A 13,374-nucleotide genomic window follows, 5' to 3' on the forward strand; every position below is an offset into this window, starting at 1 on the left:
ACAGCCAGTTTGCACACAGCAAGATCCCAGAAACAGCAATGTCATAATGACCAGGTAATCTGCTTATTGTTTTAAGAGAAGGCAATTGAGAAATAAATATTGAGTCAGGGCGCGCTCTCCTTTTCCAATAGTGCCATGGGATCTTTCTACCTACCTGAGGACACAGACAGATTGAAGGCTCTGTATAAAGACAAGTTGTTGTTGTTGTTAATCTGGCCTCCTGTGTCTCTGCAGTTCTGAAGTATCGTAAAGGAGACGAGGACTCGCTGATAGACAAGATCTCAAAACTGAGCATGCACTCCATCATAAAAAAATCCAACAGAGTTAGCAGTCACCTCAAGCACCTGACAGGTTTCGCTCCCCAGGTAAGAGATTGGGGGCTTAGAGGCAGTTGGGGGGAGGAGAGGGGAGGATGGGAGGAGGGAGTGCAGGGCAAAGAGGGAGAGGAAGGGAGGGGTGGAGGGCAGGTAGACGGGCGGGGGGGTGTGGGGATAGAGGGAGTAGGGGAGTTAGAGGGATGGGGGATGGTAGAAGGGGATAGGGAAGGAGGGAGTGGGGAAGTAGAAAGGGAGGGAGGGGAGAGGGAGTGGGGTGGGATAGAGGGAGGGAGGGAGGGAGGGGAGAAAGAATTGGTACTGCCTAGTTCTCCTGGCTCTGGTGAGGAGTCTGGCAGCCATCTTGAAATTCTTGTTCTGATATCTGTGACTGAGAATCCAACTCTCTCATCATCTCCTCTGTTGTAACAGAGGCTGCGCAGTTAAACTAAACAGACGAACATCTGCACTAGCTGGTGATTGGAAGAAGGTCCTACAGGAAGCTTTGCCTGCAGATGTGTCTGTCTGCGTGTGTGTCTGCTGCCAATGGGTTTTAAGTCTCTATTATACGTGATTAGGAACTAGAGGAGGCTATTCAGCCTGTCAAGCCAGCTGCACCATTCAGTAAGACCATCGTTGATCTGCACCAACAAATTGACCCTTAATCCCCTAAATTTAAGGGAATCCAAGACTTGTCTATATGCTCTGTTTTCATAATTTAGCCCATTTAATCCTGGTATCATTCTGGTCAATCTGTGTTGCTCCTACCCAAAGGAGAACCCTGATGTACAATGTCCAGAACTGAACACAGCCTTGGTCAGATTTTATCTGGAATAACTGTGTGCAATTCAATTATCACTTCCACTCCTTTGTGTTCCAGCCCTGTTGAGATAAAAGCCAACATTCTGATTCTCCTCACTCTGTCGTGGTTACTTTCTGTATTTTGCAATGAGCTGTGTGCTCTGAAACACAAATTTCTCTGGCTCCTCTTGAGCTTCCCATTTCTCACCGTGTAAAAAATGCTCTCTTTGGATCCAGGATTGAAGCTCCTCTTCTCTTTCAGATCAAGGATGAGGCGTTTGAGGAGGCAGAGAGGAGGTTTCGAGTACAGGAGCGGCTGATTAAATCCTTCATCAGAGATCTGTCTCTGTATCTGCAGCACGTACGGGTGAGGGCCTGTCACACATTCTCACTGACACAAGGAGTGTGGTGACGGACTTGGACTGTTGGGGAGGAGCTTAGGGACAGACTGGGACTGTTGGGGAGGAGCTTAGGGACAGACTGGGGCTGTTGGGGAGGAGCTTAGGGGATGGACTGGGGCTGTTGGGGAGGAGCTTAGGGGACGGACAGGGACTGTTGGGGAGGAGCTTAGGGGACGGACTTGGACTGTTGGGGAGGAGCTTAGGGGACGGACAGAGACTGTTGGGGAGGAGCTTAGGGGACAGACTGGGACTGTTGGGGAGGAGCTTAGGGACAGACTGGGGCTGTTGGGGAGGAGCTTAGGGGATGGACTGGGGCTGTTGGGGAGGAGCTTAGGGGATGGACAGGGACTGTTGGGGAGGAGCTTAGGGGACGGACTTGGACTGTTGGGGAGGAGCTTAGGGGACGGACAGAGACTGTTGGGGAGGAGCTTAGGGACAGACTGGGACTGTTGGGGAGGAGCTTAGGGACAGACTGGGGCTGTTGGGGAGGAGCTTAGGGGATGGACTGGGGCTGTTGGGGGGGAGCTTAGGGGACGGACAGGGACTGTTGGGGAGGAGCTTAGGGGACGGACTTGGACTGTTGGGGAGGAGCTTAGGGGACGGACAGAGACTGTTGGGGAGGAGCTTAGGGGACAGACTGGGACTGTTGGGGAGGAGCTTAGGGACAGACTGGGGCTGTTGGGGAGGAGCTTAGGGGATGGACTGGGGCTGTTGGGGAGGAGCTTAGGGGATGGACAGGGACTGTTGGGGAGGAGCTTAGGGGACGGACTTGGACTGTTGGGGAGGAGCTTAGGGGACGGACAGAGACTGTTGGGGAGGAGCTTAGGGGACAGACTGGGACTGTTGGGGAGGAGCTTAGGGGACGGACAGGGACTGTTGGGGAGGAGCTTAGAGGACGGACTGGGACTGTTGGGGAGGAGCTTAGGGGACGGACTTGGACTGTTGGGGAGGAGCTTAGGGGACGGACAGTGACTGTTGGGGAGGAGCTTAGGGGACGGACAGTGACTGTTGGGGAGGAGCTCAGGCGACGGACTGGGACTGTTGGGGAGGAGCTTAGGGGACGGACTGGGACTGTTGGGGAGGAGCTTAGGGGACGGACAGTGACTGTTGGGGAGGAGCTTAGGGGACGGACAGGGACTGTTGGGGAGGAACTTAGGGGACGGACAGGGACTGTTGGGGAGGAGCTTAGGGGACGGACAGTGACTGTTGGGGAGGAGCTTAGGGGATGGACAGGGACTGTTGGGGAGGAGCTTTAGGGGACGTACAGGGGCTGTTAGGGAGGAGCTTAGGGGATGGACAGGGACTGTTGGGGAGGAGCTTAGGGGACGGACTGGGACTGTTGGGGATGAGCTTAGGGGACGGACTGGGACTGTTGGGGAGTAGATTAGGGGACGGACAGTGACTGTTGGGGAGGAGCTTAGGGGACGGACTGGGACTGTTGGGGAGGAGCTTAGGGGACGGACTGGGACTGTTGGGGAGGAGCTTTAGGGGACGTACAGGGGCTGTTAGGGAGGAGCTTAGGGGATGGACAGGGACTGTTGGGGAGGAGCTTAGGGGACGGACTGGGACTGTTGGGGAGGAGCTTAGGGGACGGACTGGGACTGTTGGGGAGTAGATTAGGGGACGGACAGTGACTGTTGGGGAGGAGCTTAGGGGACGGACTGGGACTGTTGGGGAGGAGCTTAGGGGACGGACAGTGACTGTTGGGGAGGAGCTTAGGGGACGGACTGGGGCTGTTGGGGAGGAGCTTAGGGGACGGACTGGGGCTGTTGGGGAGGAGCTCAGGGGACGGACTGGGGCTGTTGGGGAGGAGCTTAGGGGACGGACAGGGACTGTTGGGGAGGAGATTAGGGGACGGACTGTGGAGGAGTTTGGAAGTGGACATATTCTGCCACCTCCACAGTCAAACAGCCTGAGACAGACAGAAAGCACCTGAGGCTAATGGGTGGAGAATGTCCAGTTGGGGTGAGGTATGTGGGACAGCTGAAGCCAGGGGATGTAACCCAATGAGGGTCAGGACCTTGGGGAGCTGTGATGAGGAGGGAGACTGAGGTAGGTGCACACAGACTGAGATTCCTGTCCCCACTGACAGACAGACAGTGGTGAGTCATTGTGTCACGGCAGGTTTGAGCTCCATGGACCTGGGTAGGACTGGGAACTGACTGTGTTTCTCTCCTGTGATAGGAGTCCGTGTCAGTGAAGGTGTTGGTGGCTATGAGTATCCTGGACATGTACGGAGAGAAGAATCACTCAGACCTGGAGAGCTTCCAGAGAGCACATCGATTAATCAGTGACAATCTCTTCACCAACTTTGTGAGTATGGATCCCAAGTGATAGTCAAAGTGTCAATAATAGTGAGTCAGGCCTTAATGTTTGATGTGTAAATAGTGAGAAACTGTTTCACTGGCAGGCGATTGCTAACCAAAGGTCACGGATTTCAGAAAATTGGCAGAAGAGCCAGAGAGGAGGTGAACATTTATTATTTTTCGCAGCGAGTTGTTGTGACCTGGAAGGCGCTGCTTGAAAGGGCGTTGGAAGCCGATTCAGTAGGAACTTTCAAAATGGAATTGGACAAATATTTGAAAAGGAGAAAGTGGCAGAACTATGGGAAAAGAGCAGGGAGAGTGGCACTGATTGGATAGCTCTTTCACAGAGTAGGTACAGGCACGAGGGGCTGAATGGCCTCCTGTGCTGCACGATTCTGAGTGTCAATCGTTTACAGAGTAGGAGCAGATTTTTCCAGGGTTTATTTTCCCTGGTGATTTCCCTCATGGGACGGGGCCTGGTGCTTCAGGAGTGATTGGCCAGATGACCCTCCCAGCTGCTATTTTTGTTTATTCTCTCCTCGCGCTCTATTATCTTAAGACGCTGGACTTGAACTGGACTTTGGTTCCACAGGCACCAATGTCCTTCTGGTACCTTCAGCCCAGTCCGTCCTTCCTCGGAAGCTGGTGTAGATCGTGGAGTCTGTGTGCTACAGCTAAACCTGATTCAGTTCCAACCTGAGAGGCTCTTTCCAGCAGAGATCACTGGGTGAGGTGGGTGGGTGATAAACATTCCTCTCCCTCACCCAGGACAGCTACATCAATTCATGTCCTATTCCTTTCAAGGTCAGTACAGACTGAGGACCCGAGACCTTCCATATCCAGGATTCACCGAACACATCGGATGAGCTGTTAACCAACCCAGCAGTTAAATTGCTATGACAACAATTGACACTTATATAGCGCACTTATCATGATAAGAGATCTCAAGGAGTTATCAGACAAAAACCTGACACTGAGACACACAAGAAAATATTAGGCCGGGTGATCAGGTAATAAAGAGGTAGGTTTTAAGTGAGGAGGCGGAGAGAGGCAGAAAGGTTTAAAGGCGGGAATTCCAGAGCTTAGGGGCCCAGGCAGCTGAAGGCACAGCTACCAATGGTGGAGTGATTTAAATTGGGGAAAGAGGCCACAATTGGACAGCATAGCGATCTCAGAGGGTTGTAGGGCTGGAGATAGGGAGTGATGAGGCCCTGAACTGATTTGCAAACAAGGTTGAGAACTTTTTCCTTTAATTGTGTTCCCAACAGAAAGAGCGGACGGAGACTCTCGTCATCACTCCCCTGAACCAACTCTTGGGGATGTGTGCCGGGCCCCACAAGCTGATAATCAAACGCTTCGACAAGCTGTTGGATTACCATAACTGCAAGGAGAGAGCTGAGAAGTTGAAGGACAAGAAGACCCTGGACGAACTCCAGGCAGCCAAGAACAACTACGAAGCTCTCAACGCCCAACTCCTCGATGAACTGCCAAAGTTTCACAAGAGCGCTGAGGAACTCTTCATCAACTGCATGCGAGGGTTCGCTGAGGCTCACCAGGAATTTGTGGGGCTGACGCTGAATGAGCTTCAACCACTGTCACAGGTAAAAGGAGGAGAGAGTCCTGGTACCTTGGCACATGCCTAAGTCTACTTCCCACTGGTAATACAGCCATTGTTAGAGTCATTGGTAATGTTGGAGAATTTCTCCTGTGTTTACCATTGAAACGTATGTGAAGAGAAAAAGATTGGTGAAGACAAATGTAGGTCCCTTACAGTCAGAAACAGGGGAATTTTTAATGGGGAACAAAGAATTGGCTGACCAACTAAACACATACTTTGGTTCTGTCTTCACAAAGGAGGACACTAATACATACCAGAAATGTTGGGGAACACAGGGTTTAGTGCGAAGGAGGAACTGAAAGAAATCAGTATTAATAGGGAAATGGTGTTGGAGAAATTGATGGGATTGAAGGCCGATAAATCCCCAGAGCCTGATAATCTACTCCCAGAGTACTTAAGGAAGTGGCCCTAGAAATAGTGGATGCATTGGTGGTCATCTTCTGAGATTCTGTAGACTCTGGAACAGTTCCTACAGATTATAGAGGGTAGCTAATGTAACCCCACTATTTAAAAAGGGAGGTAGAGGGAAAACATGGAATTATAGACCAGTCAGCCTGACGTCGGTAGTGGGGAAAATTCTAGAGTCCATTATAAAAGATTTAAGAACTGAGCACTTGGAAAACAGTGGCAGAATTGGACAGAGTCAGCATGGATTTATGAAAGGGAAATCATGCTTGACAAATCTACTGGAGTTTTTCGAGAATGTAACTAGTAGAGTTGATGAGGGGGAGCCAGTGGATATTGTTTATTTGGACTTTCAGAAGGCTTTCGACAAAGTCCCACATAAGAGATTAGCGTGTAAAATTAAAGCGCATGGAATTGGGGGGTAGTGTATTCAGATGGATAGAAAACTAGTTGGCAGACAGGAAACAAAGAGTAGGAATAAATGGGTCATTTTCCGAATGGCAGGCAGTAACTAGTGGGGTACTGTAGGGATCGGTGCTGGGACCCCAGCTATTCGCAATATATATTAATGATTTAGATGAGGGAACTAAATGTAATATCTCCAAATTTGCAGATGACACAAAGCTGGATGGGAAGGTGAGCTGTGAGGAGGATGCAGAGATGCTCCAGTGTGATTTGGACAAGCTGAGTGAGTGGGCAAATGCATGGCAGATGCAGTATAATGTGGATAAATGTGAGGTTATCCATTTTGGTAGCAAAAACAGGAAGGCAGATTATTATCTGAATGGCTATAAATTGAGAGAGGGGAATGTGCAACAAGACCTGGGTGCCCTCGTACACCTGTCGCTGAAGGTAAGCATGCAGGTGCAGCAGGCGGTAAAGAAGGCAAGTGGTATGTTGGCCTTCATAGTGAGAGGATTCGAGTACAGGAGCAGGGATGCCTTGCTGCAATTATATAGGGCCTTGGTGAGACCACACCTGGAATATTGTGTGTAGTTTTGGTCTCCCTATCTGAGGAAGGATGCTCTTGCTATAGAGGGAGTGCAGTGAAGGTTTACCAGACTGATTCCTGGGATGGTGGGACTGACATATGAGGAGAGATTGAGTAGGTTAGGATTATATTCGCTGGTGTTGAGAAGAATGAAGGGAGATCTCATAGAAACCTATAAAATTCTAACAGGACTAGACAGGGTAGATGCAGGAAGGATGTTCTCGATGATGGGGGAGGCCAGAACCAGGGGTCACAGTCTGAGGATACGGGGTAGACCATTTAGGACTGAGATGAGAAATGTCTTCACCCAGAGAGTGGTGAGCTTGTGGAATTCGTTACCACAGAAAGTAGTTGAGGCCAAAACATTGTATGTTTATGGAGTTAGATATAGCTCTTGGGGTGAAAGGGATCAAAGGATATGGGGAGAAAGCGGGAGCAGGCTATTGAGTTGGATGATCAGCTACGATAATAATGAATGGCGGAGCAGGCTCGAAGGGCCGAATGGTGTACTCCAGCTCCTAGTTTCTATGTTTTCTGTGAGACAAAGGATTGTTGTAGTAGATTGTGTAAATGCAGAGATTATACAAGCAAGTAGCAACCGCAGAGTGATTTTAATGGGGAATTTTAACTTTCATATGGATTGGAATAAGCAGACTGGCAATGCATCTCAGAAAGGTAGTCAGTTTCTTGAGTGTGTCCAGGATAGTTTCCTATGTCCTAGAACCAACAAGTGACATGCCATATTAGAAATAAAAACAGAAAATGCTGGAGATGCTCGGTAGGTCTGGCAGCATCTGTAGAGAGAGAAACAGAGTTAGTGTTTCGGATTGATGATGTCCTTTAGGTCATCGTACATTATGAGAAACAGAGTGGTCAGGAGCAATCTGAGCCCTTTGAGAACTGGTCATGGTGACAATAGAAATAAGGAAATGCCAGACATGGTGAATAATTTCTTTGTCAGTATTGACAGTAGAGGAACATGCTAGCCATCCCAAGGAAGGTAATACTGAATCAGGAATGGGGACTTGCCAAAATTCATTTAAGCAAAGTATCAGTAATGAGGAAAATAATGGCACTGAAGAGTGACACAACCCCAGAAGCATATAGTTTCTACCCCAAGAATTTAAAGGAAGCAGGTGAGAACATTGCAGACGCCCTAGCTATAATTTTCTAAAGTTCACTCAATTTGGGAACCGTTCCTTAAGATTGGAAAATCATTCATGTCACTCCGATATTTGAGAAGAGAAAAGGAGAGAGGCGAAAACCAAGGAATTTCAAACCAAATCCAAAAGCAAAATCCTGCAGATGCTGAAGGTCTGAAATAGAAACCAAAAATGCTGGAAATACTCAGCAAGTCTGACAGCATCCGTGGAGAGAGAAACCGAGTTAATGTCTCCGGTCAAGATGACCTTTCATCTGAACCTGAGATGGGATAGGTTTTAAGTAGGGGGGAGGGTGGAAAAAGAACAAAAGGGAAGCTCTGTGACAGGGTGGAAGACAGCAGGGATGACGGTACAGGGCCAAAGATACTGGGACACATAAAGAACAACAGATGGGTCTAGAGGAGGTGTGAATGGCAGAATGATGAACAGCTGCCGTCGGAAAGTCAAAACAAGGGGAAAGTGAGATTAAAGCCAACACGTGCAAGGAAAAGGAGACAAAATGGGGGCAAGAGGTTACGGGCTGAAACCGTTAAACCAGGTGTGGAAGAATGTAAAGTGCCCAATAGAAAGAGATGTTGCTGTTCCTCAAGCTAAAGTTGAGGGTTTTTATAATATCATAAGAAATAGGGACAGGAGTAGACCATTCAGCCCATTTGGGAACTCGGCCATTCAATAGGATCACGGGTGATCTGATTGTGGCTTTAACTCCGCTTTCCTGTCAGTTGGAACACGGCAGGAGGCCGAGGACAGAGAGATCAGGGCAGAGAGTTAAGATGGATTGCAATCCAGTTCACCTAAATGAATAAAGTCTATGATTAAGGATAGAGTGACTGAACACTTTGGAAAATTTAGCCAGCATGGCTTTGTAAAGGGTAGGTCATTTCTGATTAACCTGATTAAATTTCTCTTGAAGAGGTGACTAAAGTAATGGACAGGGGAATGTCAATGGATGTTATTTATATGAACTTCCAGAAGGCACCTTATAAAGCTCCTCATATGAGGCTGTTAGCTAAGGTTAGAGCTCATGGAATTAAAGGCAAATGATTGACCTGGTTAGGAAATTGGCTGACCAACAGGAGACAGACAGTAGGGATAATGGGCAGGTACTCTCATTTGCATTAGTAGTGATGCCCCTCAGTGATCTGTGTCAGGCCCTTAGCTATTCACTGTATTCATTAACAACTTGAATATGTGGCTATTGCATCATCTAAGTTTACTGATGACACAAAAATTGTAAGCAGTGTAGATGCAGGTGTAAAATTATAGAGAGGCATTGATAGATTCAGCCTTTGCCTTTGTTCTATAGGATTTGTGTTTTTGATACGGTAGGTGTCAATTCTTCACCTTTTAACTGGTATTTGGTGCCTTGGGAGCTAGTCTGATATCAGGGTATGGACCTTTTCATGACCTGGATGTCCATCATTCTCTGCCCTCGTATCTGTTGTTCATACATAAGAGACAAGATTAAAATTTGTGCTTCCCTTCACTCCTGTGAAAATGTTAAAGGACTGAGTGAAAGGATACTGGGAGAGCTTAACCATTTAAATCATCTTAAGCATTCTAACACATAACACAGGAAGAGGCCACTCAGCCCATCATACCAATGCTAGCTCTTTGGTAGAGCTATCCGATTAATTCTATTTCCCAATCTTCCCCTCTAAATCTGTAAATGTTTTCCCTTCAAGTATTTATCCAAATACAAACTGAAAGATTCCAATGCATCTGCTTTCACCTCCCTTTCAAGCAGTGTGTTCCAGATCACAACTCACTGTGTAAACAAATCTTCCTCATGTTGTCTCTGGCTCTTTTGCCAAATGCCTTAAATCTATCTCCTCTAGTTATCCATCCTTCTGATCAACCTTTAACTCTCACTGCTCTGAGGACAGGAACTGCAGCTTCTCCAGTCTCCCAACAGAATTGAAGCCCCTCACCCCTGGTATCAGCTCCTCCGCACCCTCTGCAAGTTTTACTTTACTCTATCTAACCCCGTGCTGTACCTGCCCTGGGAGTGTTTGATGGGGACGGTGTAGAGGGAGTTTTACTCTGTATCTAACCCCGTGCTGTACCTGCCTGGGAGTGTTTGTTGGGGACGGTGTAGAGGGAGCTTTACTCTGTATCTAACCCCGTGCTGTACCTGTCCTGGGAGTGTTTGATGGGGACAGTGTAGAAGGAGCTTTACTCTGTATCTAACCCCGTGCTGTATCTGCCCTGGGAGTGTTTGATGGGGACGGTGTAGAGGGAGCTTTACTCTGTATCTAACCCCGTGCTGTACCTGTCCTGGGAGTGTTTGATGGGGACAGTGTAGAGGGAGCTTTACTCTGTATCTAACCCCGTGCTGTACCTGCCTGGGAGTGTTTGTTGGGGACAGTGTAGAGGGAGCTTTACTCTGTATCTAACCCCGTGCTGTACCTGCCTGGGAGTGTTTGATGGGGACAGTGTAGAGGGAGCTTTACTCTGTATCTAACCCCGTGCTGTACCTGCCTGGGAGTGTTTGTTGGGGACGGTGTAGAGGGAGCTTTACTCTGTATCTAACCCCGTGCTGTACCTGTCCTGGGAGTGTTTGATGGGGACAGTGTAGAGGGAGCTTTACTCTGTATCTAACCCCGTGCTGTACCTGCCTGGGAGTGTTTGTTGGGGACGGTGTAGAGGGAGCTTTACTCTGTATCTAACCCCATGCTGTACCTGCCCTGGGAGTGTTTGATGGGGACGGTGTAGAGGGAGCTTTACTCTGTATCTAACCCCGTGCTGTACCTGTCCTGGGAGTGTTTGATGGGGACAGTGTAGAGGGAGCTTTACTCTGTATCTAACCCCGTGCTGTACCTGTCCTGGGAGTGTTTGATGGGGACGGTGTAGAGGGAGCTTTACTCTGTATCTAACCCCGTGCTGTACCTGTCCTGGGAGTGTTTGATGGGGACATTGTAGAGGGAGCTTTATTCCATTCTGTGCTTTGAATGGTTGACCCTGATGTGGGATAAATAGGTGATGTGACATTGATGAGCAGTGTTCTGTCTGCTTGGAATGCATGCAGTGTTTGATACTGTTTGAGTCAGTTGAACATTGGCTGATGGAAAGTTTCTCTGCCACAGTTCATCGCGGTGGTGAGTAAGGACACCAGTATTGTGGCCTCCTTCCAGGAGCAGCACCTCAAAGCCATGCAGTTACTCCAAGTCTTCAGTTTCTTCCCAGACACACTCCCTTCCTCTAGAAAACCGTTTGATCGGAAGACCACGGAACGGCAATCATCGCGATTGCAAATGTCGACAATGGTGAGTTTGGTGCTTTCATTTTACAGGAGCACATGTTTTAGAAGTCCTGTCAGTATGTTCCAGTGAACTCTGCAATAGGCTCCATGTGGCCTAAGAACATAACAATTAGGAGAATTCAGCCCCTCGAGCATGCTCCTCCATGCAATAAGATCATGGCTGATCAACTACCTCAACTTCACCTTACCTTGGTCCCAAATCCCTGGATTCTCTTAGTAACCAAAATATTTCGGGCTCAGTTTTGAATAAACTCAGTGACTGAGCATCCACAGCCCCTGGGGTAAAGAAAATAAATAAAAAGACTTGCATTTACATAGCACTTTTCACGGCCATCGGATATCTCAAAGTGCTTTACAACCAATAAAGTACCGTTGAAGCGTTCTCACTGTTGTAGGTAACATGGCAGCCAATACGCACACGCATGCACATCCCACAAACAGCAATCTGTTTCTTTTTAATGTTGAGGGATAAATATTGGTCAGGACACCAGGAGGCCTCCCCTGCTCTTCTTCGAAATAGTGCCATAGGATCTTTTATATCCACCCGAGCTGGCAAATGGAGCCTCGGTTTAACTTCTCATACGAAAGACAGCACACCTGACACTGCAGCACTCTCTCAGTACTGCGCTGGAGTGTCAGCCTTGATTTTTGTGCTCAAGTCCTGGAGTGGGAATTGAACCCAGAACCTTGTGACTGAGAGGCAAGAGTGCTGCCCACTGAACCACGGCTGACACCCAAGTTCCAAAGATTCACAAACCTCTGAGTGAAAAGTTTCCCCTTGGTTCTAAAGGCCAACCCCATAGACTGAACCTAGGCCCTGTATCTCTAGACTCTCCAGCCGGGGGAAACAACCTCCCCGCATCTACCCTGTCAAGCCCTCTTTATGAATTTTATACATTTCAATGGGATCACCTCTCATTCTTCTAACTCCAGGCCTCATTTAATCTTGACCATGTCGTCTTTATAGTCCTGTCTCAACTTACTGGCCTGGGTGTCAGTCTGAGCCAACTAGGCAACATATTCGTTCCACCAAGCAGCATCAGTTGGCTTGAGAGCTTCAGTAAGTGCATTGGTGGGCATGAGAAATGTTCATTGTTGATCTGAAACACGCCTAGGAATATAAATACAGATTTTTCCCTTTCGAGGGCTTTGTACCCGGTCTGAGTGAGTTTCTAGGTCTTTTCCCTGATGTTGGAAGTGATTGGGGCTAATTTGAATTTTGCAGTTAAAGTTTATGAATTTAAGAAGAACAGTTTTTCTTTTGTTTATTTTAAATTTATTTATGGTATGTGGGTGTCACTGGCTAGGGCAGCATTTATTGCCCATCCCTAGTTGCCCTTAAGAAGGTGGTGGTGAGCTGCTGCCTTGAACCACTGCAGTCCATGTGGTGTAGGTACACCCACCGTGCTGTTAGGGAGGGAGTTCCAGGATTTTGACCTAGTGACAAACATCTTACTCAATAAGTCCAGTGATGACAAACCTGGGTACAGTTCCATTAATTAAGAGGTGTTTGCAAACGGTTTTATATTGAGTATTTTTTTGAAGATTTAAATGGTAAGAAACTAGAAACAGTGGAGGCAACGGGAGAGCTAGGGATTCAAGTACGGAAATCATTAAAAGCCTAGTGGGCTGGTTCAAAAAAATATTAAAAAGCCTGATGGAATGTTGCCTTCATCTCAAGTGAGCTGGAACACAAAGGACATGAAGTTATGCTTCTAACATGCAGAGCTTCAGTCGGACCCCATCTGCAGTAACTGGATTCTATTCTGGGCACTGAGCCTCAGGAAGGACATATTGGCCTCAGAGCGTGTAGAGCACAGATTCACAAGAATGATACTGGGGATTAAAGGGTTAAAGCACAGGTTGCATGGACTGGCCTTGTATTCCCTTGAGTGTAGAAGATTAAGAGCTAATCTAATTGAGGAGTGTAAAATGATGAAAAGAAGTTGCTCGGGTCGATAGGGAGAAACCATTTCTTCGGGGTGGTGGTGGGGGGGGGGGGGGGGGGGGGGGCGGGGTGGAAGAGTCCAGATCAAATGCATGGGGTCATAACCTTAATATTAGAGCCAGGCCATTCAGGGTGGATGCCAAGAAGCACTTCCTCACACAAAAC

At 48.1% G+C, this 13,374-nt stretch overlaps 1 protein-coding gene across 2 annotated transcripts in view; it reads left to right on the forward strand.

Moving 5' to 3' along the window:
* LOC144694520 (dynamin-binding protein-like) overlaps positions 1-13,374 on the forward strand; it is a 52,069-nt gene that overhangs the window by 33,417 nt on the left and 5,278 nt on the right. For both annotated transcript variants that reach the window (XM_078565045.1, XM_078565046.1), the window contains 5 exons: positions 235-365; positions 1,378-1,482; positions 3,701-3,829; positions 5,091-5,423; positions 11,086-11,265. In XM_078565045.1, coding sequence (XP_078421171.1) covers positions 235-365; positions 1,378-1,482; positions 3,701-3,829; positions 5,091-5,423; positions 11,086-11,265 — 878 coding nt within the window. The remainder of the gene's footprint in view (positions 1-234; positions 366-1,377; positions 1,483-3,700; positions 3,830-5,090; positions 5,424-11,085; positions 11,266-13,374) is intronic.

The sequence above is a fragment of the Cetorhinus maximus genome, chromosome 20 (assembly GCF_964194155.1).
Source record: "Cetorhinus maximus chromosome 20, sCetMax3.hap1.1, whole genome shotgun sequence".
Lineage (NCBI taxonomy): Eukaryota > Metazoa > Chordata > Chondrichthyes > Lamniformes > Cetorhinidae > Cetorhinus > Cetorhinus maximus.